The sequence below is a fragment of the Chanos chanos genome, chromosome 6 (assembly GCF_902362185.1).
Source record: "Chanos chanos chromosome 6, fChaCha1.1, whole genome shotgun sequence".
NCBI lineage: Eukaryota > Metazoa > Chordata > Actinopteri > Gonorynchiformes > Chanidae > Chanos > Chanos chanos.
In genome coordinates this window covers 11,348,368-11,376,105 of record NC_044500.1, presented here as the reverse complement: position 1 = coordinate 11,376,105, position 27,738 = coordinate 11,348,368, and the positions used below count along the sequence as shown (strand labels likewise).

At 41.4% G+C, this 27,738-nt stretch overlaps 1 protein-coding gene across 2 annotated transcripts in view; it reads left to right on the top strand.

Annotated features, from left to right (window-relative positions):
- Nucleotides 1–27,738, top strand: part of gbe1b (glucan (1,4-alpha-), branching enzyme 1b) — a 62,771-nt gene that overhangs the window by 14,290 nt on the left and 20,743 nt on the right. For both annotated transcript variants that reach the window (XM_030777864.1, XM_030777865.1), the window contains exons 6-12: nucleotides 1,269–1,359; nucleotides 2,462–2,671; nucleotides 12,327–12,442; nucleotides 12,735–12,862; nucleotides 14,618–14,716; nucleotides 21,627–21,737; nucleotides 23,678–23,849. In XM_030777864.1, the coding sequence (XP_030633724.1) occupies nucleotides 1,269–1,359; nucleotides 2,462–2,671; nucleotides 12,327–12,442; nucleotides 12,735–12,862; nucleotides 14,618–14,716; nucleotides 21,627–21,737; nucleotides 23,678–23,849 (927 nt within the window). The remainder of the gene's footprint in view (nucleotides 1–1,268; nucleotides 1,360–2,461; nucleotides 2,672–12,326; nucleotides 12,443–12,734; nucleotides 12,863–14,617; nucleotides 14,717–21,626; nucleotides 21,738–23,677; nucleotides 23,850–27,738) is intronic.

Sequence of the window (27,738 nt, the reverse complement as noted above, 5' to 3'; positions counted from 1 at the left end):
CTGTGACTACAGTAATCCAAGCGCGTAGCGAAAGCTGGTGTTTCCTCTTCGCTAATGTCTACCTGTTCAAGTGTCGAGCTGAAGTAGTCGGCGCGAATTCTGTCAAAACATAAACCTACACATCCCGCCGCGGCCCCCTGTGCGCGCTGTGAAGTCCTTGCTCTTCTCAGTCGTCTCTGTTTCATGCCAGTCTCTTTGCATTATTTTCTCCTAAAATCATGCATCAGCAACACGTGTGGCGATGCAACCCACAGCACTGTCACAATTCATCAAAAAAAAAAAAAAAAAAAAACCCACCCCGAAAAATTCCAAACGTTCTCTGAAGCTGCAAAAGGAAATAAATAAATAATTGAATCTACTCAAAACAACAATAGTAAACAGAGCAGTGGACTCCCTCTCGGGTCCTTGAATGCAATTTCAAAGCCTGTCAGTGTTGTTTCTCTGCTAAAGCGAGAGTGCTGGCTGGGTAAGCTTGGACGGCAGGGCTCTGTATGACCTAATGACTCATCCAGCCAGTAGATCCCAGTGGCTGTAGCTTGTCTTGAAGATCTAAACTTTTTTTGCATTGGCTTGACAAAAAAAACAAAACAAAACCCACCCAGTGCCCTCTTTGGGCCTGAGCTTACCTGTCAAGCGCGGGCTGGGAGAGGCGCTGCGGAGTGTGTCTGGTTTGACAGCTGTGGGATGGCTGACATTTGTTTAAAAACTGGGAGGACTGGGAATTCAGTTTGCCTATGCAGGTGGCCAAAGCTGCCACTCGTGAAGGTAATACATGGGAGTCTGTTGTAAGTCACAAAATCGCTGTTGTCTGTCTGTGTGTGTGTGTGTGTTTGTGATCGAACGTGCTCTACCCTCACAACAGTTGTTGTTTTTAGGGTTGTTCATTTGAGTATGAAAGAGGTTGGTGTAGTTAGCAACCTTCACTTTCTCTTTATCGTCCAATCAATTACATATCCTCCCAGCTATACTGGTATGAGAAATTAGATCAGATCTTTAGATGTGGAGGGACAATAATGAATTTTATGTACTTAGCTATCAAGCAAAAAATACACATGCTGACTTTTTTTTTTTTTTTTTTTTGCTCTAATTCAAAATTTCATGCCTCACCTGCATGAAAACCAAGACTAATTTAATCATGATCGTAGCTTCCAACAAACAAGTACGACTTCACTTATCTCAGCATATGAAATCTGCACAGAAGTGCCAATCTGTTTGGACTGTGATCTCTCATTGAACACATTCTCCCCTGTTTATTTTTACACATGCAGGCTACAATTGTATTCAGCTGATGGCAATCATGGAGCATGCCTATTATGCTAGCTTTGGTTACCAAGTCACGAGTTTCTTCGCCGCATCCAGGTAAATGTTCTTGATATTAGTACTGTCAAAAAAAAAAAAAAAAAGAAGATATTTAATTAACCTGTCTACATTTCTAAGACCAATAGGTGATAAACACTGAATGAAAATATGATAATACACCTGAATGCAGCCACAAGGCATCAGTATGAAAGCCATAAGCGTCTGTATACACTATTAGGCTTTTGGTGGAATGCCTTGAACCTTGTTACACTTTTTACAATCAATAGATGTCAATATAATTCCTTAGGAAAGTTTATTATGTTTAACAGTGGCTCTTGAAAACAGTTCTCAGCTCTGCGGTGCTAAATCAAAGTAAGAGAGTTTGACATATGTGATAATCTTTCTGTAAACACATTTGCAGCTAATCCTGGAGAGAGAGAGAGGGAGAGGGAGAGAGAGAGAGAGACAGAGAGAGAGAGAAGAGACCTTAGATAAAGGCAGGCCAGTCGGGATTGATATTTATTCACTTTATTTTCACCAGTCACCCATTCCAGCTCTCTAGGAGAGCCTATAGCCTCAGTGTAATATATACAGAGCAATTTCACCCATGATTGATCCCTCAGAGTCATTTAAAAGTGCAGCGGTGGGATGCCGGGGAGCTGGGGTAATGCTGTCACCGCGCGTTGGCTTTGGAGGAGAAACTGATATGATGATAGCCAGAGGGACAGATGAGCCGTTCGTAGTGCAATTACACGAGCAGGGTACGCAAAGGAAGTGTCGGCGAGAACGTAACCCGCTCGCCCTTTTCGCTGTTCAAAGCGTATGGTTTCCGGTACTCTAACCCGAATAGTAAAAAAAAAAATGACCTTTCTTCGGTGTCCGTGAGATCATAAATAGTTTGCAATTGAATATTATAGCTTGTAGTGTTTGTGCGCCTCTTCAAATCCAGAGCGCTTACAATGGCACCTAGCAAACATAGGCACACAGACGTAGATAGAATATATACACCTGCATGTGACTTACTAAAAATTCATGATTGCACACACACAGGCACACGCACACACACTGTGTCTGACCGATATTGACTAAGAAAGGCCAGGTCACATCCCTCAGACAGCAGAAAAAGCCTGCGGCGTGATGGCTGTTTTGTGTCCGTTCTCAGTCGGTACGGCACACCCGAGGAGCTGAAGGAGCTGATCGATACGGCGCATTCGATGGGCATCATCGTGCTGCTCGACGTCGTGCACAGCCACGCCTCCAAGAACACCGAGGACGGCCTGAACCGTTTCGACGGCTCCGACTCGTGCTTCTTCCACGGCGGGCCACGTGGGGAGCATAAGCAGTGGGACAGTCGCCTCTTCAACTATTCCAGGTGAGACTCCGCCACTGTGCTCCCTGCCTCTTTCTTCCCCATACGAACAAAGCTGGTCTCCGGAGCGTTAAAAGATCAAACGCGTACGGCTTCTGTTTGGCATTATTAGTTTTAAAAGTTTGTTGTCGTAGGAATGTATCCTCTTTATTTTGTCTGTTTAAAAAAACAAACAAACAAAAAAAAAAACATTAAAAAAAAACTTCCACCGCTGAGTCCTAAGATCAGTACTTTATGCATTATGCACTATGCACAGTTCTAAGGAAAGCTACAAATGTATTATGCACAGAAGACGTTCAGTTTTTTCAGCGTGTGTCTCCGCAACTTTGTGAAGAACTTAGCAAACAACGCTGGTTTTAAAGCACTGCTCTCCTCCGTCTGTGTTATGCTCCCAGGTCATATTCCTGTAATTAATAATGTGCAATAAAATCGTACTTCCACAATTAGTGCTCATCATCAGCACTTTTGTCTCATGTTCATGACCAAGCATATATTTGTGCTTATCAGTAATGGTAGAATACTGATGTGAATTGCCTCAAGCATTTATAGACTCGTTTTCTCATTAACAATGGTAATAATATTTCCTTATAGAGGGAGATTCATCACTGGAAAACAAAGGAACAATGTAGAATGGCTGACTAGTCCAATTTTGCTCATGTAATTATGAATAAAATTGGATACTTGCCGTAGTATTGGTAGACTTAAAGTTCTACTCCTTTTTTTTTCTCATGGCCTTTGCTGACTTTCTTCGCATCAGCTAGAACCACACATTAACAACTTTTCACAGACAAACAGACTATCAAAAGCAATAGGCTTCAGCTGGCGTTGAGCCATAATTAATGTTGAGTCGCCATGCCGACTAGAGGGACAGATTTTCAAGCGTTTTCTAAAAGATTAAAGGGAAGTCAGTGAAAGTTAACCGTAGAAACTTTAGTAAATGAGCAGCTCTTAAATACACTAACTCTTCAGCAGAAATTCTTCAAGCCTCAGGCAAAAAGTCAGCTAGGCAATGTTCCTACTGCTGTTTCTCACTCTGGTAGCAATTGCTTAAGTGCTCTGAATAAACCCAGCTTTCACAAAGAGGGGTTAGGGGATCGGCTTACCGGACCTTTTTTGGGATTTTTTTTTTTTGTTTTTTTTTCTGGTGGGGGGATTTCTGGTGTCTTGTATGTTTATGTTTACAACCTTGATGTGAAGTCTGTTGTCCAATTTCCCTGTAGTAAATTCAGAGTTTAAAAAGTAAACAGCTGTCTGAGGGGTAACTGTCAACTGACTGACTTTAATATGAAGCAATAATATGATACATGTAGTGATATACACATGATTCAGAATGAAATGACACAACTTGCTTTGAACACTTAAAAAAAAATAAAATCCCTGTTACCAGTTCAGTAGGTGAGACCACCCTACAGCTTTTGGAACAGGACATGGATTCTAAGGTGGCGTTGGAAATGTTCCTCAAGGACTTTGGTCTGTGCGGATGTGATGGAATCACACAGTTGCTTGCAGACGGTAAATTCATGTTGTGAACCGCGTGTCGCATCCCAGTCCCACGGTAATTTATCGGGTTGCTCTCTGGGGACTATGCAGGCCACTCAACAAAAAAGTGAACTCGCTGTCATCTTCTTAGAACTGTTTTTAGACGGTTCCTTTTTTGGCATGGTGCATTATCCTGCTGGAAGTATCCATGAGGCAAAGGTTAAACTGTAGCCATGAAGGGATGTACCTGGTTGACAACGGTGTCCAGATATACTGTGGCATTCAAACATCGCTCGGCTGGTATCGAGGGAACGATTCTGTGCCGGGAAGATATTCTTCACCTCATTACCGCCACCAGACTCCGCCATTTACTCTAGGCAGGATGGGTTCGTGGACTCAAGCTGTCTCTGCCAAATCCTGAACCTACCATCAGGAGTTGGGATTCGTCAGACCAGGTGTTGTTTTTCCAGTCCTCAGTTGTCCAGTGATTGTCATTTGCCTGTTGGAACAGCTTCTTCCTGCTCTTAGCTCAAAGGGGTGAAATTCTCTATGCTTGTCTGCTGCTGGAGACAATTTGTAACAAGTTTTTGAGATGGCATTCTGCTCATTCTGTTTGTGGCATGCTTGTTAACTTGCAGAGTTCTTGCCGTCATCGTTTCTGTAGACCTCTCTCATCAACAAGCCATTTTTACCCACAGAATTGCAGCTGACTGGATTTTTTTTTTCTTTTCTTTCGCATTACAGTTCTTGGTAAACCCTAGACACAGCGATCCGTGAAATGCTGTTTCTGAAATAGTGGAACCGACACACATGTTACCAGCAATCATGACATGCTTAAAGTTATTGAAGTCACTCATTTTACCCAATCTAACAATTCATTAAACGGTAACTAAATCCGTCAGTGCTTGTTTTACCCTCTATAACAAAATTAGGTCTTGTGACTCCCTGTCTGTGGGTGTAAACCATTCTCACGAATGGGCAAATATAGGTAATAGACCAGCCACTGATTGTATGTAAATAACTAAAAGAGTCTAGAGTCTGTATCTATTTTAAATGTTAAGCAGGAATAACCAAAGGCTTGAACAAGACCTGATGCAGAGGGCTTGTAAATGACTTTTTAGCAGGTGTTGGCATATTTCTCAAAAAAGAAAACTTGATTGACTGTCAAAATTGACCTCGCTCTTAATGAAGCTGCTTTTAGAAAGCCAAGCTCAGCCTAACACTGACCTTACGCTTGTACGGCAACATCAGTGACAGCTCATGAGGTGCATAATTGGGTGATAAAACAAACCAGCTGCTGAACTGACAACTCAATCTTTGTATTTTTTTTTTTTTTTTAATCTGAGGGTGCTGTTAGAAAGATCAAAGAAAAAGTTTCTCTCCATTTCCCCAACCTTTTTTTTTTTTTTTCTCCCTATAGTCTCTTATATCTGTATCTTGTTCTCTTAAGTACGACTGCGGGCGCGGCACAGGTCTGTTTAAGGTTCCCAGAGTTGCCTGATGAGAGTGCATCGCACTAATGAGGCACATCAACTTGGAAAAAGAAACTGAAATGGCTCTTTTTTTGGGGGGGGTTTTTGTTATCTATGTTGGAGGCCTCAAATTGCCCTTGAGCTGAATGCTTAGTTACCAAAGCCTGAAACGAGAAGGTGAAAGAGGCAAAGTTAGTCGCTGGCAGGGCCGTATCCGCGGTTCCTAAGACATTACATAATGAATATTTATGATTGTGCCGTTCATATTCATTATACTAACAAGAGCTAGAGACACAAATTAGACATAAAGGGATTAAAGTAATAGTCAAATGTGGTCATATGTAGGGCATTCTTTCCTTCTCTGACACGTCGGAAGGAAACGGCGAAAATGACCTCATCAGATGAATCACAGGAGGTACTCTGTACATATGGGTGTTCACACCTGAATTAATAATGTAATGTAATGGCCATCTCATCGTCGGTGACTTGTGATCATGCTTGTAATATAGGATCCCAGAGAAGGGTTGATTTTGAGATCATTGCAGTGGATGTATATGCAGGATTCATAGACGTGGGACACTTTATTGTCTGACAGGGACACATCTTAATGGTCCTTGCCGTACACCAAACCTATTGATTGGCGTTGTATCGGACAGAGTTAATGAAGTTTTGTTTTTTTTTTTCGCCTTACGCTTCCATGGCTGTGAAATCATTCCTCCACACATTAAAAGGGGAGCCGTCGCAGCTGTGGAGTCTATCAAATGCCTTTTTGTACTCTGCATTTAATAAGCATCTGCCAAGAACCGCTGCCTCCAATACATTAGCTGGTGTTTAGTGTCAGACGGTGAGGGGATCCAGTAATAAGAGAGCAGGACTTGGGTTTCATCACTTATTGAGCCGGGCTGTTATCAGTGGGGCTCATTAGATGCAGAGCAGACATATGCTGCGACTGGCAGCCATCTGAAGAGTCATTTGTAAAAGCCCAAAGGACGGCCATGGTGTCATCCCTGGTTCATTTGTCTGTTTTTTTTTTTTTTTTTCTCTCAGCGCTTGTTTGGATGCAGCTCCGTGTCAAGCGCTCCTGTTACTCGCTTCTGAGAAGATGAATCGAGGCGGGAATGGCGGGAGCCTTCTGAGCCAGGCACGATAGCAAACCTCGAGTTTTTAATCAACACACTTTGATATTGATGATCAGAAAAGAAGCACGCCAGTTCTCCCATTAGCAGCAAAGACCGGGGGGGATTCGGTAGAGTTCGCCTCACCTCCTCATTTCCGTCCCCCCCCCACCCCCCACCCCCCACCCCGTTCTGCTTTCCTCTCCTCTGTCTCTGGTGCCTCCTCTTTAATATCTAATGCAGCTTAACTGCTGTCATAGACAACCAGGTCACCGTTCCACCGTGAGTCAGCTCAATTATCATATAACAGTTTACTCTGAGCCAACTAACGTGGCAAAACATTCACGGCCAACATCAATGGAAAGAGGAATGGAAATTACCTGCACAGGATTTTTAAATGAGAGGATGTGATAGACTTCAAATAGGCCATTACAGCCTTTCTGTTCAATCCAGAAACAGAGAACGCAGTGATTGGAGACTGCCGTAACTCACTGTATCGTAGCATTACAAGCCATGACCTTTGGCAAGTTCTGTCGTTTAGGTTGTTGGTGAAACTTATTGAACTGCCCTTGTATTCTTAGCTTTTTGGTAAAGGATTGAAAGGATGTGAGTGGATACAGCCGGTTATCTTCTTATCTTCTATTGTACACTGCCATTTGGTTGCATCTCCTACCATAGTTACATTTATATGCATGAGTAAAGTAGATGCCGTGTCCCCTCAGACTGAGAACTCATCCAAGCTTTTTGAAAGCCTCGAGTAGTTTCAGCAAATTCCACATAAACAAATGCATTCTCCAGAGTGGTTAGCCCTCAGCTGAATATTACAGACGCCCAGCAGGTGTTCCATCTCTGCTCTGTTTTGCATTGTGCTTTGCATTTGATGAGTTAACAGTCTCCTCAACAGTTAGAAACGCGTCACGGTGACAGCTTATGAGAATGGAAGGTTGATTTATTATCAGTTGTCTCAACAATAATTTACATTTACAGACTTCTTTTTTTCTTTTTTTTTCTTTTTTTTCGTTTTGATCTGTGAAAGCTACCAGAAATGCACACTCATTTCTCAAACCTAGGGTTTTGAATATGAAATATGGAAGGGAACACATACCACCAAAAAAAAAAGGCATAGGAGAGGAGGTGGGCTAAGAGAACGTGTTTATGAAGTATTCACAGTGTCGGCGATAACAGAAGGACCATCTCCCGACTCCCGTCAGGAAACACAGACGGGCGACTGTTTGAACTTCTCTGCCCTTGTAGTGGAGAGCTAACTAGCCCGGAGACATCCGCAGGGGCCACGTTTGTGGGCGTCTCAACGACGCCCTAATAGGCTTCTTCAAAGAGGCGCAAGGACACCTTGTGAAGGAGAGTTAAATTAGTCCCGCATGTCGCGCCAGTGAATGGCAGCCCGTCTTCCTCCTTTCCGCCGAGGTCGCCCTCTCCCGGGAGCCGAGGGTCTGAGATGTGAGACTTCAGAGGGCTCTCTCCAGTAATCTACATTTTCTACCACTCGCCTTATATTGGTTCATTTCCATCTATTTTTCATCAATCACTACGTGGTTTTTTGTTTTTTTTTTGCCTTCTGCATCAGATGATAGACTTTTTCAGACTTTTTTTTTTCCCCCCCTCCTCGTGAAGTTTATTTGAACAGCACTCCACAGGCATTAACTGAGTCTTTTATCACGCTCCGTGTTGAATTTGATTCGAATTTTTTTTTTTTTGTTATAGATGTTTTTAAAAGTGTTCATGTGATTTTCATAGTCATCGCAAGCATAATGATCCTTTTATATGGGACACGCTTGACACAATTATGAGTTAATATTGAAGTGTATGGTCATATTTAAAAAAGATTTCCAGTGGCATATGTGGAGAATGTCATACAATGTCACTGAAATATCTTATTACAGCTCTATCCCAGAAGCCTCTTAATTTGAAGAAATACCCTTTTGGCACCAAAAAAAAAAAATTCTTTCATGACTTGGATTCATTGCCTATTCTGTCAATGTCTCTCAATCTGACTTAATAAATTTCATATTGAGACAAATGTCTGAAGCCAGCAGGAGACACAGCTGGTTGTCAATAGATGATGTTAATTTTGCCAGCTTCGCACTGAAGCCTGGGATCCCCTTACGACATGGAAATGGCACCAGGACGGTTCGCGTCACGCCGTTTCTTTGAAGCGTGATCCATCTCTTAACTAGTGAACATTAATCCGTTGCGCTTGTCTTTTTACTGAATGAGTGAGGAAGCTATTTTTTTTTTTTTTTTTGCCAACAGCACGGAAAGATTCTTCGAAAAGTGTGCAGAACGAGGTTCCTTAGTCATCCCACAGGGCCAGACGGTTCACAGTCCATCATGTTGTCAGGCACTGTCGCTTTAGCACTACGCCTCCTGTGAAATGACCTGTCAACATTCTAAATTTATTTGTTCTTATCTGCAGGTTGACTGTAATGTTGAGAACACAGGGGCTTAAATCATTCTACCTCTCTCTGTGACATGTTACCTTGCACCCATGGTGAGCCTCCACTTCCAGGGACATGATATGGAAATGAGGTCACACCGCTGCCATCCGAACAGAGATTTCGTGAATCCTGTCCTCTCGGCCCTGGTGCATATTACGCGCGAAGGCACGATCGGTTTCTAAGCCAACGACGATAAAGGCATTAATAAGAACAATGTGACCATCAGAGTGAAGGATATGATTCATTTAGATGTCCATTTATAAAATCCTGCACCATTTTAGAAACAGCTGTCCTCGATTCATTCATTTTCATAATCCTACCTAAATGGACTGCAGGATTTTTAACAGATATAAATAGGTGTTTCACAGTGTTAAAACGTAATAAATAACACCGCAGTGATTTGTCACTAACAAAAAAAGCTCATAATTATTGGTCTTACTTTGTTGACAGAATAGCCTGCAGGATTGGAAAAAAAAAAGAAAAGAAAAGATTTCAAAGGTGGACGGAATCAATTTACCATCCTTCTTATTTAGATACCTGAGGGCATTGGGAAGTTTTGAGTGCTCTGCCAATATCAGACAACCAACTCCATCATCATTTCAGCTAATCAATTTACTTAAGCAAGTCCACGCACCAAGGCTGCAGGCAAGTCCCATAAACCCACCCCAGAAAAAATCCCAGAATTCCTCTGTTTCACCCCAAAAGTGCATAACATATTTGCTCAGTAATTGGGCACGTTGATTAATGGCCACACTTAAGGTTTAATGCGGTAGCGTGGTTTGGTCATGGAGCCGTAGCTTACGCCAGCCATTATCTCATTCCCATGAGGACGCACTGTTACCGCGGTCTTTTGTTCCGTCTGTGCGGTGCCGAGCTAGACCTAATCTATTTATCACACAGGGGGGGCTGCGTGACTGCGTGAGCCGCGCGCTTATCGGATCACAACAGGCCTTGCGTCTAGGGAAAAGGATTCTGTGCCTGTATAACACGGCGCCTCACCCCCTTTATTTATGAAACAGCACCGGGGGTATCTACATCAGCGTTTTTCACTGCGGCCAAGCAAACCACAATGTGTCCCATCACCAATTCACGTTTCGAGCGGAACCGATTGTGAAAAGCTGAACGGCGAAGGCAAAGCACCGGAGAATTCGTTTTCTCGCCGGCGGGAACCTCCGTCCATATGTTTGATTTAGCATACATTGATGTGGCAGCCTGGCACAGCTTGCGACGAATACCTTGAGTTAATTCATTGCATGACTTCAAATTAAGAATGTGACATGTAACATTGTATTAATGTTATCTGAGATCTGCACTGCTCCGGCAAACTGTGAATAACTTCAAATAACTTCCTTTTTCGCTTGTCAAATCCTTGAAAAAGTTACATTTCCATTTTTCCCCATTCCCCCTGTGGACCGGGGACTTGTATAATTGCACTGAATTTTGAAGGGAGAGAAATAAGAAGTTGTAGTTGAGTTTTTTTTTTTGCAGGACTTTACATAATCACGCTTGAGGAAAGCAACATTAACGCCGGGTCCTACTGGGAACGCTGCATAGGCTGCTGAAACGTTAAGCGCGCGTCTGTGCGTGTGTCCTTTGTGCCCATCTGCGTTATCGTTTGAATACCTTGGGTGACTATTTTGAGACGAAACGTATTGTTCGTTAAATCGAACTATTTAAAGTATACCTGTTTGTGCGGTGTGAACCGTGTGCTGTGCGTGTCGTAATACGTGCATGACAGGGCCTAGACTGTTCTGTGGGTGTTCATGAAGGGCGTCACTTTGCACGGAACCGGTGTCTGCGGTTTTATGATTGTCACAGCGCTTCGTGTCCGGTTGTCCGTCCTTTGAGACAGCGTAATTTACTTTACATTCAGCTGGGCTGTGGCGTGCACATCGCTATTTTGGGTCCCAGGCACTGTAACGCTCAGTGTCAAGAGTTTGAGTCTGAGTTTGGCCTCTGCAGGCGGACAGAATTCCTATTTTGTGTGTGTGTGTGTGTGTGTGTGTGTGCATGACATATAAAGCACAAGAAGTCTAGGACTTGCATTTTAACTATGTTTCTATGGCAACATGGCCATTATTTCCACAAAGGGTGATGTATTGAGGATACTTAGCTTGAGAAAGCTAGTCAGAAGTGCTCGCACACATCATCATCCAAACACCCCAGGACATGCAGCTGTTTCATGGATCCGCTGGCTTGATTTATCTTTTCAGATATTTAAGTTTCGCTTGTAGCCGCGCATTATCAGGAGATTTACCACACACACACACAAAAAATGGGAATTTCTTTAGTTGTTTTCTTATGAACATTTTTGAGCTGGTCTTGACCCCCATCATTGGTCCAGCTTTCAAAAGGCTCTGTGACTCATCAAATAATTTGAATGTGTTTTAACCTCATATCCCTATCAGCAATGCATTAGTGCACTGTGAATATTTAAGGGCCATTTACATAGTAGACATAACTCATTTGCTCATGTCTATGCACTAATGATAGAGACACTGATAACTAGAAGGGGATACATGGAATCCACATGGATTTGCATAACTTGTGTTACCAGTAGTCTTTTTAGGCTCAGGCTGGTTTGTGACACGGAAGATAAAAACCACACTTTTCAGGACCAATTATGAGGAGTGAATATTCTGGTGATATCCACCGCATTACGTTAAATTACACTGTTGTTTTATATCATTCATAATGTCTGTTCCATACAGAATCTTTAGAGTACACCTTAAGAGTAACTACTCTCTGCCTGGTACGCTACATTCAAGCTTTCATAACGTAAGCCATTGACTTTAATGTCAGCGAGCACGTGAAGCTGGAGACTTAGTGACAGCTGCCCACCCACTGAGTACCAGTTATAGAAACCATCGTCTCCATTCTCTCAGTGGGTGTCGGTGGAAAAACACTCATGGTTACTGAGTGCAAGAAATGACAGTTGAATCCCAGTTGGATTTTTTTTTTGTAGAGTCACTTAAGCAGTTTCTTTTTGACAGATACATGGGTTTTTACATACCTGTTCACGTGTCATGTCTGTTAGTATGTCAGCATAATTATGAACATGCCCTGTGCGTGTGCGTGTGCGTGTGCGTGTGTGTGTGTGTGTGTGTGCGTGTGCATCGTTTCTGTCTGCTTACAGTTGGGAGGTTTTGCGATTTCTCCTCTCTAACTTGCGTTGGTGGATGGAGGAATATCGTTTTGACGGATTCAGATTCGACGGGGTGACGTCCATGCTTTACCATCATCACGGCCTTGGTAAGTGAGCAGAGTGTGGAACAACATACCATCAAAATCTATGCAAGTCTATAAAAGGTGTTTCAATAGAATACCCATGCTCTTTTAATTGGAGTATCTGTTGCCTTCAGCTGCAGATATGTGTGTATTTTCTTGTGTCTCAGTGTGAAATCAACTATTTATAGTGTGTTGTCAATAGGCAGTACACATAGCCAGTTAATCCATGCTTCTCATTTTCAAAACCAATTAAAAACGAGCATTGTGAGACAGTGAACGTTACTGTTTTATAATATGCTAATGATCTAATCTTTAGGTGTGGGCTTCAGTGGAGATTACTCAGAGTACTTTGGTCTTCAGGTGGATGAGGACTCTTTGCTTTACCTCATGTTAGCAAACCACATTCTACACAGACTTTATGAGGACTGCATCACAATCGCTGAGGTGAGACAAAGCACACCCGAGCAGAATTCTAAAGGCGTAATAAACGCGTCGTAAGTCTGGTCTTTGCCTCAAGCGGGTTTATTATGTGGTCATTCTAAATTGGGAAGTCGTGGGAAGTCAGAATGTCCTGGAGGAAATCACAAAGAAAATGAAAAAAAAAGGTCAAAAACATGTCCGCGTTCGTGTTTTGTCGCTTTTGTGCCGCCCCTCTCAAACGTTTCAACGTCATACAAATTTCCAAAGTCTTACTGATATCTTGACATTATCTTTTTTTCCCTGCGCTAGTTTACTATAGAGAGTGGGAGTACATAGCCTCACCCACATTCTCCTCACGAAAACTGTTAATACCATTGTAAGTCTGTGCAGTACCATTCCTGTTAGCCTTGGTTCACCACCCCATACTCTTGTCAATGGTGGGCCTCAATTTTATCCTCACGCAGAGGAATTAACCTCCTAAGTCAAAGGTGTAAAGTACATTAAATTACCTTTCAGCCTCCGTGTCCACAGTCATGATTAATGAAAGCACTTAATTTTCTGACTCACTGTTTTCTTCATCTGTGTAATTAAGGAACAATGTTAACTCTTAATGGCTCTCCAGCCTTTTGTTTCATTAAATAGGATATTGGTCCCTCGATGCAATATATCACACAGCACGAAACGTGCTTTCATATTACGAGTTTTCTCTTATAGAGCGCGGGGGTTTCTAACCTCGACCCTACCTGAAATGGGAGAGACAGAAATATCTTGTAGAAAGGAGCTGTTTCTGGGGGCTGATGGAAGTTAGGACGTCGCGGAAGGGAGCGAAGGGTCGGGTTGTCATAAACATGGTGCTGTGTTTTTACAGAGCATATTGAGAAGGGGTCAGAGCAGCAGGCTTACTGCTGTACTTTCGGGATCCTGGCACATCACCTCTGTTAACCGGCGTAATGGAATGAGATCACTGATTATGCTATAATTTATTACAGTCATTCCCAATAATGGGGCTTTTTTTCCATTGATCTTTATTATGCTGTTATATGTAAGGTTGTAACCGTCTGTATGTCCACACAGTAGCCTATACACGTTCCTAGTCATAAACTGACAGTTGTCTGCTTATCTGCCTTCATATTTCGCTGTTTACTGAGCACAATGGGAAATTGATTTTTAAACATAAAATGTTAGTTATTTTCATCGGTATCCTCAAATTAATTTTTTGCATTGAAACTGACAGCTACCTGCTTATACATCTTCACGTTTCCTGCTCTTCAAACCCATTAGGCAATCATTTCATCACAGTTTTACTAGTATCGGAAAAATACCACCCGCTTTGTCAAAAGAGAGAAAACTTGTTCAACTTTAATAAAAATCCTTACTGTGTTTTTAGTAGCACTTTACATAAAAAGCAAATATTAATATTTGTGTGAGCTTTAGCGTGGGAAAACAGAGTGGATCAATTCAGTTTATATGTAGAGCACTAGGCTCAGTAATGACACTGATCGCTATTCGTTATGTTTGTTCACCTCACATCTCTTGTTGAAACGGGTCTTGCTTTGCTACAAAACACCGTACGGCACTAGAGGGGAAAACGCTGTCCGACATTCCTCGCAAATGCTTCTTTGTACATTGTGTTTGTACACCAAACAAAGTCAGAATATTCTGTCTTTTCGTTCTTAGGTTTGTGGACATACTCTGCTCATATGTTTTGTGTAAGAGGAAGACATGTGCTGTGTGTGTGTGTGTCATACCAACATCTCCTTTTCTTTTTTTTTATCTCAGGATGTGTCAGGAATGCCCGCAATGTGTCGTCCAGTGGAGGAGGGAGGCTGCGGTTTCGACTATCGTCTAGCGATGGCTGTTCCAGACAAGTGGATTCAGGTGAGTTTCCGCCTTTCCTCTTTCTTTACCACCGGAAAGTGCGACACGAGGTGATGGAAAGTTGCTTTGAAATCCCTCAGATATGCCTTTTAAGGTGCCATTACAAAGACTAATTACAAAGACTGTGCCGGGGATGACACACACATTCAACAGACCGCGCTCACCCAGCAAGAATGGAAATGTGATTGACAACGTTGCCGATTGCTCTCACATTTTAGCCTTTTCTAGGTTTTGACTGAGTGTGAAGTGTCAAGAAAAAAAGAAAACAAAGTTTTCCTAGTTTCTCACTAAACAAATGCTTGTTCTGGTTGTAATTCTGTGGCAAAGAGTAATTCCCTCTCCTCTTTCCCTCTCCTCAAGGGGGATTTGATATATATATACATGGTCTGATACCTGTATGTGTGCATAATCTTTTGGCAGAAACAAGATTTATGAATGTCGTTTTATTGTAAGGCATGCTAACATTTGTTATTTTAAGGCACATTAACATTTGTCTGTTTTCTGGGGGTGGGGGAGGTGGAGTTGGCGGGGGGGGGCAACACATGCCTCATTTTTCACTTGGAATGCATTAGTATCTTCAGAAGTACAGCCGAGTATTTCTTTAATCACTGTTTAATTAGTGTGACTTCCGTGAATTGTTTTGGAGTGTTTCTTTGTACCGCACAGCTAATGTGACCATGCATATTCATGAAAAATATACCAACTTACGTTTTGGTTTTTTGAGGTTTTTACAAAGGCAGAGGCATGAATATTCTGTCTGTCAGACTGCTGGGTTCGAGATCAGAAAATATCAATTTTCCTTTGACACTCAGCAAGGCATAAGCAGGTAGATAACCTGTTTCCAAATAATTATGGGTTTTTCATTCCATTCAGTCTGTTTTTTTTTTATGATAAAAATTAGCAGTGCCTTATATTAAATGATACTGTGTCACATCATTTGATATATTACAAGGTACTCAAAAGCCTCGACAATCAAACTCTGCACCACTCTTACCTGTCATCCTGTGGAACACTGGTTTGCTAAACATGAGATGGAATTGGATTGTAACGACATTAAGGACACCCACACAAACACATATTTACCTGCTTGAAAAGTGTAATATCCCTCTTCTCCCCTCTCTCTGGATATTGTGGAGATTTTGGCCATAGATTTTTCTGGCCCTCAACCTCAGGCTACCTGGGGAGCATGTTTCATTATCTCAGGCGTTCTTGAAACGCAAAAGTTTTTTCTTGACCCCTTTCCACTGTGAAGGCCGTTAGATTTTTTTGTTACAAAACTCCAAAGAACCAAACTGTTTTATCTTTGTTGTTTTTCAATGCTAAAATTTCCATTTAAAAAAAAAAACAAAAAAAAAACTTGAGTTTGCACAGTCTAACTATATTAGATTTTGATGACTCATCCACTGCACTAGAAGGCTGTATTGTTGTATTAAGTTGACTGCAGAGAAACAGCCTATTAGAACTCACTGGGTGGCTGGTCTGGTTTCTTTCAAACAAATGGAACTGATCCTCCCAGGTATATAGTCTGTATTGTGGATATGAAAGTTCTTAATTTTACAATTTCAGAACCATGCAACTGTGTTAAATCTAACTCTTTAGATAATACCTCTAGTCCTTATCCTGAAAGTAAAAACTGCAACTCGTAAATCAAACGATTCTTAAAAAAGAAGAAAAAAAACAAAACAATTTTTACAGAATTCTAATGTTGGAAAGGACTTGACCTTATTACTGTTACATTTTTGATGGCAAGTTTTGCTTTTAACAGATTCACATAAATTAGCGCCATATATTTTCTTAGAGGGCTTGCTCTGTGAAGTGAGGTATGACTTCATCGTTACTTCATCTAGAGAAGTGTCGGAGATATGGAGAGTATGCCCTGTGAACTGCTACCGCTCCCCCTCTTATGCTTAGCTCCCGGTCTCCATGGAAAATGTTCATGCTTTGTTAATCAAAACTGCCCAGAGCTCGGGGGCTTTTTATTGGGTTAGCACGAGTAACTGACTCCCCTCTGCCCCATCTGACCTCTTCTCGGCCACGCTCCGCTAGATCCGCTACGGACGGCGTTCTCAATGCACTGACACGTCTCCTTCACATGCTGCCTTCTGCTGGGAAGTCCCTCTGGAAAGCTAGTTCCTTTTTACATTCCTTTTTCATACCAGGCTGCCCAGCATGCAATATTTATTCAGGGTTTTTTCATCTGACATAGCTATCGATTTCATTCAATGTTGCATTACCGAAAAGACCATGGGACTCGAGTCTTTTTAAGGTTTGTGCATTTGGACACCTCTGAAAAGTCAGTGTGTGTGTGTGTGTAGGTGTGTGTGTGTGTGTGTGTGTGTGTAGGTGTAGGTGTGTTTTTTGTGTGTGCATGTATGTGTTTGTGTGAAAGAGAGAGGAGAGGAGAGAGAGAGAGTTGGTTTGTGGTGTTAATGGGTGTGCGTTGCTGTTCTTGGTGCAAAACTTTCTTCAACCCAGATGTGAAACCCCAGCACGGAGCTTACCCCCCCCTGCTTTTCTTTTATGTATTCGTTTATTAATTTATTTATTTTCCAAAATTGCCAATGAGGGTGAACTAAGATGTGCTTTCGGGGAACCTCTAACAATTCACAGAACTACAGTAGTGTCTTTGTAAGCACATGCCGTACCATCCCTGACTCCACTGTCCCCTAACCTGCCTGATTAATATGAAACATGTTCTGACAGTGCAAAGCTTCTTTTGGCTGGCAGCCTGAGAGAAATTAAGACCTCCTAATAAGAAAAGCAGATAAGGCATACAACACAAGTTTAGCTGATTGTATCTGATTACTACTCGAAAATGCTGTCACTCCTAATGGATAATGTTACAAAAGCCCTTTGATTTAAAATGCGTCCTTCCCTCCAGCTACAATAGATTGAAATGTAATGGAAACAATTAGAGTTGGTGGAGGGAGTGGAGCTCGTCTGCGCCTCGCAAGGACAAGGAGAGCGAGAGGGCAAATCCGTCTGGTGTCCTCTCGTTCCCCACGGTAACTTTCGCCGATCGTTCCGCGTGTCGCCCCCCCGTGCGTATCCAATGAATTATTCATAATATGCGGCTTAAAAAAAAAAAATATGTATTTGATTATTATCTGTATGTAATCCAGGTATTACATAAATTATTCAAATGTGTGTACGCATATTTAACCTCGGATTTGCGAGATCGGGGCGGCGCCGTGCCCGACGCGCTCGCGCCGCGTGGTGCGGTAACTTCGGTTTGTATCGTCAGTCTCAGACAGAACAGCAGTTCATCACATGACGAAAAATAACGGGAAAAAAATCACGAAAGTACTTGAGAGACTTGTAAACTTTGGAAACCCACAGCAATCAAACCGTCTTTTGCTAATTGGGAAAAATAAGGAGGGGAGGGAATGTAACACTGTGAGGTAACTTTACAATTAGAGGGAGGCAGTTTCTCTCATAGCCTCTTTCCACTTTAGAATCACATGAGGCCCGGCTTCTCCAGCTGAAGCCTTCTTCTTCTTCTTCTTCTTCTTCTTCTTCTTCTTTTTTTTTTTTTTTTTGCTTCATCCCATTTGATTCATTTTAGATAATTGCTCTCAGTGGGGTTAGGCAGGCGAGTGTGTCTGAAAGGAAGATTTCATATGTAAGAGTGTTCAGGAGCGTATTTGACTGTGGCTTAGCCTTAGGCTAATAGAATTTATACAGGCAGAGACTTCCTCTGTGTTCAATAGTCTAAATACAACTGTGCTTACAATTAACATATGCTTGTTTTATTTAGTTCGGGGGAGTCTAGGCCTATCTTGTACGGGCTCATGCCGAGTATTGGAAAACACATTATTTACTCAGAGTGTTGTTTCAGATGATTGGAGGTATGTGTGTGTGTGTGCTGTGCGGGTACCTACATGCTCCAAAGAAGGACCATCGGGTGCTTTCTGGTCCATTAAGGTTTGAGATGTGTTCTTTACTAGGTGTGTATATGTGTGCGTGTGTGTTTGCGTGTGTGTTTGCGTGTGTGTGTGTGTGTGTGTGTGTGTACAGAATGCTTCTCTGTAATGGGTAATTTGCTATGTTAGGGAACAGTGCTGTGTTACCACTGTTACATCTCATGACCTTCTCTTCTCTGCTGATGAAAAATATTCTAGGCCTTGTCAGTGTCTACTTTTTAAACCAAAAAATATCTTCTCAGATCTTTTCTGTCGTGACAAGTGCTGGTGAGCAGTTTTAGAGAGAGAGCAAAGAAAGTTCCAGATGCACACTAACTATATTCATTTCTGTACTAAAGCATTGTAGCTACAAACTCCATGAACCTTTATATCTATTTAGCTCTCAGAATGACTCAGCAGTATCCTCTCTGAACTGGCCTTCACCTAAATTGACTTTCTGACTCTCAGAAGGACAGCTATGGAGACTAACCAAATGTAGGAGAGCAGAAATAGAGAGAGAGAGAAATGGTTTTTTGTTTTAGAAGCACCAGGCACTTCATTGTAACTGCATGGTGATTGTTATAATTTGGTTCTTTTTTTTTCCCCCCTTCCCTGCATTGATTGTGTAGCCGTGGAGTAATAAAAAGGTTTCCCTGTGAGTCAGTCACCTGTCATCCCCAATCACACCGAGCAGGTCTCTGTCTGTCACGCTGATGGGCTTCCCAGGCTCCTGTCTATCAAAACCGCTCCGACGCCTGTAGCGGCATAGAGTCACTGGGTGAGGTATAGTGCTGCAGTACCAGTGATTACGTTGAATGATTGCAAAAAGTCCCCCCAAAAAAATGCCCAGACCATTTATTTAGTTAAGACCAACCTATGCCGTCTGGACTAATATTAAACCGCTGGTGTTTGTATGAACTCTAAAAGGCTACAATACCAGGTGCAACTCTCAAAACGCTCAGAGAAGTCAGAGTAACAGCTGGGCTGAGCGAATTAGCAAAATGTTTTTTTGTTGTTGTTGTTTTTGTTGTTGTTTGTTTGTTTGTTTGTTTTTTGGCACGGCATAATATAGCCGTATACAGGTAACTGCCAAAAATAAAAGAAACGCTTTTGAGTAAATGAGGTATACAAAGCAGGTTGTATGAAAAGCAGATGCCCCAACACAGGTGTGGTTCCCCCGGAGTCAGTTAAGCATTAACTATTCCACCATGCCAAGGGTCATGCAAATTATTACCAGGGGCCAGTCACCCTTTTTATTTCGGCGGCCATCGCGGTAACTTTAAAAGAGGGGTGATTTTACGGGCGTGTTTGGCAAGGCCTTCAACGAGAAAGGCTCATCTCTCTGATGTTTTATGAGGAACACCGGCTCTGGGGTTGCTGGCGTGAAAGTGTTAGGGAGAGACATTATCCATTAAGGTCAACCGCGGCGGGTACTGCATAGTCCGTGACTGTGATGTCTGCGCATTGGTTTTGAGATGCAAGGCAAAACAGACAGACAGCTCTGGATGATTTGAATTATTACTTGAATGTTTGAATGACGTTCTTTTAAGAGTTTGGGGTTTCAGACTGTTATGGATTTTATAGGGGGGGGAAAAAAAAAAAAAAAAACGAAATCCCTGAACCAACTCATAATTTAGTATTTTTTTCTCTTTCAAAAAGTTTAACGTTAATGTCCCATTGGTCCGTTTGTCAGCGAACAAGTCCCCTTTCCCAATCAAGTATTTTTTTTTTCTCTCTCTCATCTGTTTCAAGTGTTTCATCATAATGTAAGTGTAATTAAGCAGGGGTTCAGCATTAAGCAGAGGTGAGCTGTGTGGGAAGACGAGTAAATAATTGCCATCTACTCTTTCTTGTAAATCTCTCCTGATGGCTCTTGGTAAAAAAGGGGAGATGTGGGTGGAAAAGCGGAGGGGTACTGCTTCATAAAGTGCTTTTTTTTTTTTTTTCTTTCTTTTTTTACTCTTTCCCTCCATTTTTCTAAACATGGGCTCGTATGAACAGTTGCCCGGCTGTGTAGCTCAATAAATTCAAGTATTGAAAATGCAGACTCTGTACAACAAAACATAAATAGCCTTCATTGTACCTGAACAATTTTAATTCCATCAACCTTATAGGGGGTCTACCAATTTATGTGTAATAATGTAGCATTTTACACGTACATACCATGTACGTTCTGTATTAAGGTAATGGAAAAGCATGTAATGAAACAGAAATTGCATTAGCCTCTCTTTAATTATAATTGATCACGTTTAATTGAATTTATCCACATTTTAACTCAAAAACAAGCAGTTAAAACCCCCTGCCTTTAAACAAGCTTTTTAATGCCATAATTATGCTGTTATCAAGAGCAATCATAAACCTTGTTCCATTGTAATAGTATTTTTATACACAGATGTAATTTTATATTATTTTATTTTTTTTTAAGTGCTGTCTCCAGTCCCCAGCAAAATTCTCAAATTTTAATACTTATTCAACCTGTGAAAACTTTTGACCATTGTGTCTATGTCAAGACACATTTGCTGTGTGAGATATTACTAAGAATTGTTGGGTGAGTGACTAGCATACATTCATCACTGCAGAGAAGATATCATTGCTTCCCCCTTTTATTTGCCTTCTGCTGTAATCCTGACCTTGGAATATATTACCATACAGCATTGAGGGACTGATAGACACAGCAGCTGCTGCATAGGCATCGTGGAAAAGAAAACTAGTTCTATTGAGAACAAAGAGAGTCAGAGATGTCGGCTCGTGTTTCCATCTAAAAACTACGCAAACAAAAAGGACGGGGTGAGGTGCCGGGGGGTGGGGGTGCGGGGGGGATGGGGGGGGGTAGGGGGGGGCATATTTAGGAAAACCTTGCAGCACTAAAGTCACTCGCTAGAATAATAAATGTTTGTGTAAGCTCTTTTTTTTTTTCTTTCCCTTCGTGTTTTAGTTTTTTTTTTTTTTTTCCATGCTTCGCGTTTTCATCTTCACATCTTTTGTTTTTTTTTTTTTTTTCCCCTCAGATCTTGAAGGAGTTGAAAGACGAGGACTGGAACATGGGGAACATTGTGTATACGCTGACCAATAGACGCTACAGCGAGAAGTGCATTGCATATGCAGAGAGTCATGACCAGGTAGTGCCACGTCAACCTCTATTCCACAGACAGGTCAGAGAGGTCCAAATGTAATCAATGCGTCATTTGGAATGGAAATTGGTGTCACTACAGGTTGGGCAGCACAGGGAAAGAGTGAAATTAGAAATTAACACATCCACTCTGTTTGTATACATACCTGCTTCAGAGGCAGAATGAGGAGGGGTTTTTTTTTCCCTCTCGTGTTTATTTCCAAGCCCTGAAAATAATCATTCCACCTACTCAATATGAGGCTTTGATAGGTCAGGGTGAGAATGTGAAAGACAAAGTCTTAGTAAAACTTTACTTAAGCTCAGCATTTCCATGCAGCTTCTGTAACTTTCTGTAGTAACAGAGGTTTATCAGCAAATCTGTAACAAAAGTCAAACTATTATTCCATCCTGTCAATTGTTCATATCACATTAATCAAAATTCTTGAATGCTCAAATAAACCCCTTATAGCTTTAGCAATATATATACCTTATGTTTAAAGGTGTGTGTGTGTGCGTGTGTGTGTACATACACACAGTGCATACGGAAAGCTTTCAGATCCGTTCGAGTTTTCCACATTTTGTTATGTTTCAGACTCATCTTAAAATGGATTCAATTCAGTCCCCAAACAATACTCCACAATGGCAAAGCAAAAGCAGGTTTTCGGGGTGTTTTGTTCATTCATTAAAAATAAAAGACTGAAATATGCCATTTACATAAGTATTCAGTCCCTTTGTTATGACACTTACAATTGAGTGTCCTACTTCCATCAATTGTCCCTGAGATGCTTCTACAACTTGATTGGAGTCCACCTGTGCCTAAATGAACTCATTGGACATGAATGGGAAAGGCACACACCTGTCTATGAAAGGTCTCGCAGTTGATGGTGTCTGTTAGAGTGAATACCAAGCCATGGGGTCGAGGGAGTTGTCCGCAGACCTGCGAGACGGAATTGTGTCAAGACACAGATCTGGGGAAGCATACAAGAAAATTTCTTCAGATTAAAAGTACCCAAGAGCACAGTAGCCTCCATCATTCGCAAATGGAAGAGATCTAGAATCACCAACAGTCTTCCTAGATCTGGCCGCCCAGACAAACTGAGTAATCGGGGATGAAGGGCCTTGGTCAGACAGGTGACCAAGAACCCAATAGTCACTATGAATGAGATCCAGAGTTCCTTTGTGGAGATGGGAGAACCTTACAGAAGGACAACCATCAGTGCATCACTCCACCAATCAGGCTTTTATTGCAGAGTGGCCAAATGGAAGCCATTCCCCACTAAAAGGCACGTGACAGCCCGCTGGGAGTTTGCCAGAAAGCAGCTGAACGACTCTGAGGAGGCCGTCATGTGCTGGAATGGCTTCCAGATCTAACATATACCATCAACTGCGAGACCTTACATAGACAGGTGTGTGCCTTTCTCAATTATGTCCAATGAGTTCATTTAGGCACAGGTGGACTCCAATCAAGTTGTAGAAGCATCTCAGGGACAATTGATGGAAGTAGGACACTCAATTGTAAGTGTCAGAACAAAGGGTCTGAATACTTATGTAAATGGCATATTTCAGTCTTTTATTTTTAATGAATGAACAAAACACCCCGAAAACCTGCTTTTGCTTTGCCATTGTGGAGTATTGTTTGGAGATTGAATTGAATCCATTTTAAGATGAGTCTGAAACATAACAAAATGTGGAAAACTCAAAAGGGTCTGAAAACTTTCCGTATGCACTGTGTGTGTGTGTGTGTGTGTGTGTGTGTGTGTGTGTGTATATATATATATATATATACAGACACATACCTTTAGCTGTTACACTGAGATATTTCTTCACTGACAAAGACAGAATATCGACAGTTTTCCCAAAGGATGCACTTAATAACATTATTTTGTTATCTGTATGAGAGGAAAGGAAGAGTGTAGTATACATTTAAAATTTTCCCCTCGTTTTGGTCAGGCTCTGGTAGGAGACAAATCCCTAGCGTTCTGGCTAATGGACAAAGAGATGTACACCAATATGAGCGCCCTTATTCCCATGAGCCCCGTCATTGACCGCGGCATTCAGCTGCACAAGATGATCCGTCTCCTCACCCATGGCCTGGGAGGGGAAGGTTACCTCAACTTCATGGGTGAGTATCTACAGAAACACTCTCAGATTTTCTGATGGTTAGAGGCTATGAAACTGATTCAAATGAATGCTGTTTAAATGTACCTGACATTGACTCAGAAGATCCATCATGGCGTTTAAAAGGGATGAATTAAATATAGTGGGATTTCGAAGAGATTTATACATCACTGAAGGCTGTTTTTTTTTTTTTAATATTATTTATTTAAAAGGTGTTTGTGCAGGCAAAAACAAGGTTCAATGAGGTATTGATTTAGTTTTTTGTCAAAAACTTCGGCTCTGACTAAAGCTTTTCGTAAATCCGGGCTTAAGTGACAAGCATAAACAAAGCTTCTCTTTCAAGGACAGATGTTCCATCACAGAGATAAAAGGTAACATATATCTCAGAGAAGTCCTGCGGTGCTTGAGCCTAATTATTTTAAGGATTTTTAGGATAGGTTTGCAAACTACGCCCTCAGTTCATGAAAAATAGCCTTTTTTTCTTTTGGAAGCCTTTGTTTTTGTGCTTGTTTTTTGTTTTTTGGGTTTTTTTTGATACGGTTACATAGCTGTCTGTGAAACCATTAGAGCTGAAACCAGCTGAATTGTCTGGAAGAGATCATTCAGCAGCTAGACTTCTGCATAGTGTTCTAGCCCCACCTACTGACCAGGTGAACTGTCCACTAAGAAAACAGTGAGGTTTGAAGGCACCTAATGGATGTTTTCCTTTTTTTATGCTAAATGAAAGTACCCTGGATTTGAACACAAAGCACAGAAATTAGATTCTCTGTTATTTTTGACATCTTGTATTGGTTTTTTTGTATTTATCTGACCTGTGTTGCATTGTGTATTTAGCGAGAGTGTCTACTGACAGTTCTTATTACCAACTGATCACAGCTCTTGGCAATAATAGCCATTTTGGCTCTGACAAGTGTTACAGTCTTGTATTGTCTTTTCATGAGTCTTCCCAGCTTCAGAGTAACAAACAATACAATCTGTGAACTCAGTCCTAACAACACCTTTGTGAATGTGACATCCAGAGAACATTTATAACACCTTTTTCGTGTATTTCAACTGCTTTGTATGTAAAATGGAGAAACAGTCCATGTTCACATATAGAATCGCGTCGTCTCTGTAAAAGGCTTCCATCTGCTCAATGATGGCTCTAGAGTCCCTGATTGTGAAACTGCTGTAGATTTTGTTTACTGTCACAGTGGGTGATGCCTTAATGAAAAGGAGAACAGAAGAGCGAGAGAGAGAGAGAGTGAGACTGAAGCGAAACTCCATGCTTTCTGCAGGCTTTGGTCTGGTCGAATTCAAACCGTGTCATTACGTTTCCCTGATGAGAATTTAGTGATAAAAGACTGTTGTGTTCCACTGATGACAATTTTTTTCAGACACAGAAAACAAATTACAAAATCAAAGTTCCTACCTGTTTATGTGCCCGGGGCAAAAAAAAAAAAAAAAAAGTCTTTGTTTTTTAAATGACGTGGAGGTACGAGGGAAAATGCAGGACCCGAAGGGTTTTGTGGGGGGGGGGGGGGGGGGGGGGGGCGTTGGTAAATACGAGATGACATGTCATGTCAATGGATCAATGACTGTGGAGTCATTTAGTCGGTGCAAAGCAAGAACAAATTGTTTGAGCAAGCAAATCAATTTGAACCGCCTGGCCTAGAGAAGCCCATCTATTTACTCACGGGCAATAGAAAACTTCATGAGCTAAAAGGCCACGAAGAGAGAGAGCGTGTTTGCCATGCAGAGAGATGTGCACTGTAAAGCTTTTTAAAGTCACTGACATTAAAATACCACACAGAGCCAAGCAAAGTTGATGCGCCTCGGTGCCTTTGTCTTTTGAATTGGTGCGATGGTTGAGAATGAAATGGAATTTACTCCTAGGTTTCAGAGCCAAAACAAAAAAAAAAAAACAACCCCCTTAAAATCAACTTCAGAATACTTGTCCAAAGACCTCACCTCAAAGCAACTCCAACAGCACCTCACGTTAAACGAAAATGCTGCAGAAATTCCTCAAGTGAGAGAACTGTTAACATAAGCAGTCAGCTATTATTTCACTTATATTGATTTCTTTGCACCTCTAATGCTGAAAAATTTCAGTCTTGTACAAGTACATTAATGTCGTGTTAACCTTCATGCACTGTTGGTGCTGTATTAAGGCTTAGATATGGAACTAGTACATGTTGGAATGTGAGTGTTTTAATGAATTAATGTTTTTTATGAATTGGATTGTAGATTAATTAAATTCTTTGACAGAGAATCCCATTAAATTGAAAGTTTTTGGGTTTTTTATAGATGAAATCGCAGGCCCTAATATGACAGAGTATAGCTCTCTCTCTCACTCCTGCAAAAATAAATGGAGGAGAAACGGAGAGAAGCAATTGATTTTGGAGGGAGGGACAGTTAATACAGAAAATACTTAAAATTACAGGGTGCTCCCCAATCCCAGATAAACAAACAAAAAAAAAAACGAAGAAAACAAATGACTCCCTGGATTTGGTTCATCATAAAAGCACTACTAACAATTTCATTATGGATTTGCTTACATTGCTGCTGGTCTCTTCATCTGTATGAGTTTTTTGTTGGCGTGTGTGTGTGTGTGTGTGTGAACCAGGTATTGGTATCTTTCTGGGGACCAAAAGATCTGAATCTGACGAAAAGTGCAACACTTTTCTAAGCTATATTGTTGTTATTGATAAAACAAATTGTCAAAACATTTCTTTGGTTAAGCTTAGGGTTAGGGTTAGGGATAGGTTAGTATTCTTTAGTTACAGGAAAATGGGAGTCAATGGGAAATCCCCAAGGATATGAGTGCAAACGTGTGTGTGTGTGTGTGTGTGTGTGTGAAAAAGATCAGCTCCTCACTGGGGCCTCTATAGCTGTCCCGATTTATTGGTCTGTGGTGTCTGGTGACTCTACACTCACTCAGCTATGGAAGTCACATGATATCTAATGCTTCTTCAAGGGACGTTCTCATCTTTTTAACCTCTAGTTTCAGCCCTGAGAAGGCAGTTAGCTAACATTACAAGAGTATTATCACAGATCTAAGCTCAAGGGCAGGTTTGTTGAGTAGAAAATGTAAAGAATATTTGAGGATAAGAATATCTGAAATGTTCATGTCGCTGGCTGCTTTCCCGAATCACGGTCGCAAAAAGCGCCGGTCTCAGCTGGATACGACATGTGTTTTTGTTTTTTTTTTCTTTAAATATAGGTTCATAGGGGGTGATGCATCATTATTTACAATATTTGTCACTGTTATCACTGTTTATGAATAAATTATAAATAATTTCATAGCCACTCTTGTGAAAGTGTCCACTGTTATATATTTCAGTTAGACACTAACCTATAGACACAGAGACGGTCATCACATAGCAGGGCTGTGCCCAACTCAAAGTTTTGTCTGTCGAATCGGATTTGGCTGTTCAATACGAATATTCGACTATTCGTTCCTCTTTTGTTTTTCATATAGACTACCTGGCGATCGGAAAATCCATTGGCATGAGTTTCAATGATGATTTCGACCACATGAACATAGTAAAATGCAACAGAGTCATGGGAACGTGTTTTTGAGCATTTAAAAATCAATAAAAGACAGCTGCATATGATGCAAGATTTGAACTGCGGCCCATTTTAATCGCCAACGTAGGCTATAATGTCGTGCTACCATATGGATTTGTCGGAAGAGTGAGACAGGCAGCACGCATGCATTTCTGTTTAAATCAAGCTCTTATAGGCTTTTTTTTTTAATTTCACTTTAAACATTAAAAACAGCATGTAAATGAATAAACAAATGAAACAGTTGAAAATAAATTCACAGCATCGCCCGCTAAATAAATTCACGGCATCGCCCGCTATGAAATAACTTCTCGTCTTCAGCAGGACAGGCTTATTAGGCTACTGTA